At 67.5% G+C, this 2,513-nt stretch overlaps 1 protein-coding gene across 1 annotated transcript; it reads left to right on the top strand.

Moving 5' to 3' along the window:
- Nucleotides 1–706: 706 nt before the first annotated feature.
- On the top strand, nt 707–1,673 carry Dnajb8 (DnaJ heat shock protein family (Hsp40) member B8). Its single transcript, XM_090323886.1, has one exon. The coding sequence runs from the start codon at nt 911–913 to the stop codon at nt 1,601–1,603; it is 693 nt and encodes a 230-aa protein (XP_090180012.1). The 5' UTR covers nt 707–910; the 3' UTR covers nt 1,604–1,673.
- The last annotated feature ends 840 nt before the right edge of the window (nt 1,674–2,513 follow it).

Here is a 2,513-nt window from a genome sequence, read left to right as displayed (position 1 = left end):
GGTCCTGCGTGCCCACATCCCAGAGGCCAGCGGTGCAGGTACTGCCTCGCCGCCCGCAGCCCTGCCCGCTCTTCCCCACAGCCCCGCAGCCCCGCAGCCCTGCCTGCTCTTCCCCACAGTCCTGCAGCTCTGCCCCGAAGCCCCACAGCCCTGCAGCCTTGTCCACTCTTCTCTGCCCACTCTTCTCCACAGCCCCGCAGCCCTGCCCGCTCTTCCCCACAGCCCCGCAGCCCCGCAGCCCTGCCTGCTCTTCCCCGCAGTCCTGCAGCTCTGCCCCGAAGCCCCACAGCCCTGCAGCCTTGCCCACTCTTCTCTGCCCGCACTTCCCCACAGCCCTGCAGCCCCGCAGCCCTGCCCGCTCTTCCCCACAGCCCCGCAGCCCCGCAGCCCTGCCTGCTCTTCCCTGCGGTCCTGCAGCTCTGCCCTGAAGCCCCACAGCCCTGCAGCCTTGCCCACTCTTCTCTGCCCGCTCTTCTCCACAGCCCTGCAGGCCTGCCTGCTCTTCCCCTGCAATTCTCAAGCTTTCAGGTCCACCCACAGTCCTGGTGTGGCCCAGTGGGGTCCTCCAGGCCCGACCCCGTGCCCAGCCTGGCATGGTCCAGAGCTGAGGAGGTTGAAGGGGGTTGCCACACCCGGAGCGAGCTGATGTCACAAAGGGCCCTGGCCCCAGCTCTGGAGGAGCGGCCCCAGAGGAAGGTCCCCACCCCCACCCTGCTCCAGCAGGACCCCACCTGACCCGGGCACCGGTGCTATGGAAAGCTGAACTTGCCGGGCTCTCTCTCCACCCCCAGCCAGCAGACTCCAGCCGGCCCCGCCCGCTGCGGGGACTCGACGTGGCCAGCTCCACCGTCACCGTCCCGGCTCTGCCAGAGCCTCCTTGGCACCAGCGGCGCCGTGCCCTCTGCCAAGCATGGCCAACTACTACGAGGTGCTGGGTGTGTCTGCCAACGCCTCCCCGGAGGACATCAAGAAGGCCTACCGCAAGCTGGCCTTGCGCTGGCACCCGGACAAGAACCCCAACAACAAGGAGGAGGCCGAGAAGAAGTTCAAGCAGGTGTCCGAGGCCTATGAGGTGCTGTCGGACGCCAAGAAGCGCTTGCTGTATGACCGGGCAGGCTGTGAGGCCTGGCGAGCGGGTGGGGCCGGCCCAACCTGTGGCGGCCCCTTCGGCAGCGGCTACACCTTCCGTAACCCCGAGGACATCTTCAGGGAGTTCTTTGGGGGCCTGGACCCCTTCTCCTTTGACTTCTGGGACGCCCCTTTCAGCAGCGAGCGGGGCCGGGGCCACGGCCTGCGAGGGGCCTTCACGGCAGGCTTTGGGGAGTTCCCGGCCTTCATGGAGGCCTTCTCGTCCTTTGACTCACTGGGCCGCAATGCGGGCAGCCGCACCACCTTCTCCTCCACCTCCTTTGGGGGCTCCGGGGCTGGCAGCTCCGGCTTCAAGTCTGTGATGTCCTCCACGGAAATGGTCAACGGACACAAGGTCACCACCAAGCGCATCGTGGAGAACGGGCAGGAGCGCGTGGAAGTGGAGGAGGACGGGCAGCTCACGTCAGTCACCGTCAACGGCAAGGAGCAGCTAAAGAGGGTGGACAGCAAGTGAGCGCTGGCTCAGCTCTGGCCGGTCACCACCACACGGGCCAACCGCTAATAAATATGCTGAGTGAGTTTTCGGGAGCTGGCCAGATTGCATAGAGGTCCCTGGCCTCGTGTGTGTGGGTCCTGGCCTCGTGTGTGGGGTCCTGGCCTCGTGTGGGGCTCCTGGCCTCGTGTGGGGGGTCCTGGCCTCGTGTGGGGGGCCCTGACCTCCTGTGTGGGTCCCTGGCCTCCTGTGTGGGTCCTGGCCTCGTGTGTGGGGTCCTGGCCTCGTGTGTGGGGTCCTGGCCTCGTGTGTGTGGGTCCTGGCCTCGTGTGTGGGTCCTGGCCTCGTGTGTGGGGTCTTGGCCTCGTGTGTGTGGGTCCTGGCCTCGTGTGTGGGTCCTGGCCTCGTGTGTGTGGGTCCTGGCCTCGTGTGTGGGTCCTGGCCTCGTGTGTGGGGTCCTGGCCTCGTGTGTGGGGTCCTGGCCTCGTGTGTGGGTCCTGGCCTCGTGTGTGTGGGTCCTGGCCTCGTGTGTGGGGTCCTGGCCTCGTGTGTGGGTCCTGGCCTCGTGTGTGGGGTCCTGGACTCCTGTGGGGGGTCCTGGCCTCGTGTGTGGGGTTCTGGCCTCGTGTGTGGGGTCCTGGCCTCCTGTGGGGGGTCCTGGCCTCGTGTGTGGGGTTCTGGCCTCGTGTGTGGGGTCCTGGCCTCGTGTGTGGGTCCTGGCCTCGTGTGTGGGGTCCTGGCCTCGTGTGTGGGGTCCTGGCCTCGTGTGTGTGGGTCCTGGCCTCGTGTGTGGGTCCTGGCCTCGTGTGTGTGGGTCCTGGCCTCGTGTGTGTGGGTCCTGGCCTCGTGTGTGGGGTCCTGGCCTCGTGTGTGTGGGTCCTGGCCTCGTGTGTGGGTCCTGGCCTCGTGTGTGGGGTCCTGGCCTCGTGTG

Source organism: Megascapheus bottae, chromosome 33 (assembly GCF_031878675.1).
Source record: "Megascapheus bottae isolate mThoBot1 chromosome 33, mThoBot2.hap1, whole genome shotgun sequence".
NCBI classification, from domain to species: Eukaryota; Metazoa; Chordata; class Mammalia; order Rodentia; family Geomyidae; genus Megascapheus; species Megascapheus bottae.
Note: the sequence above shows the minus strand (reverse complement) of the source record. Positions and strands in the feature narration are given on the sequence as shown.

Excerpts from the sequence above, each read along its gene's own strand:
- Dnajb8 (XM_090323886.1), top strand. The coding sequence starts at position 911 with ATGGCCAACTACTACGAGGTGCTGGGTGTGTCTGCCAACGCCTCCCCG.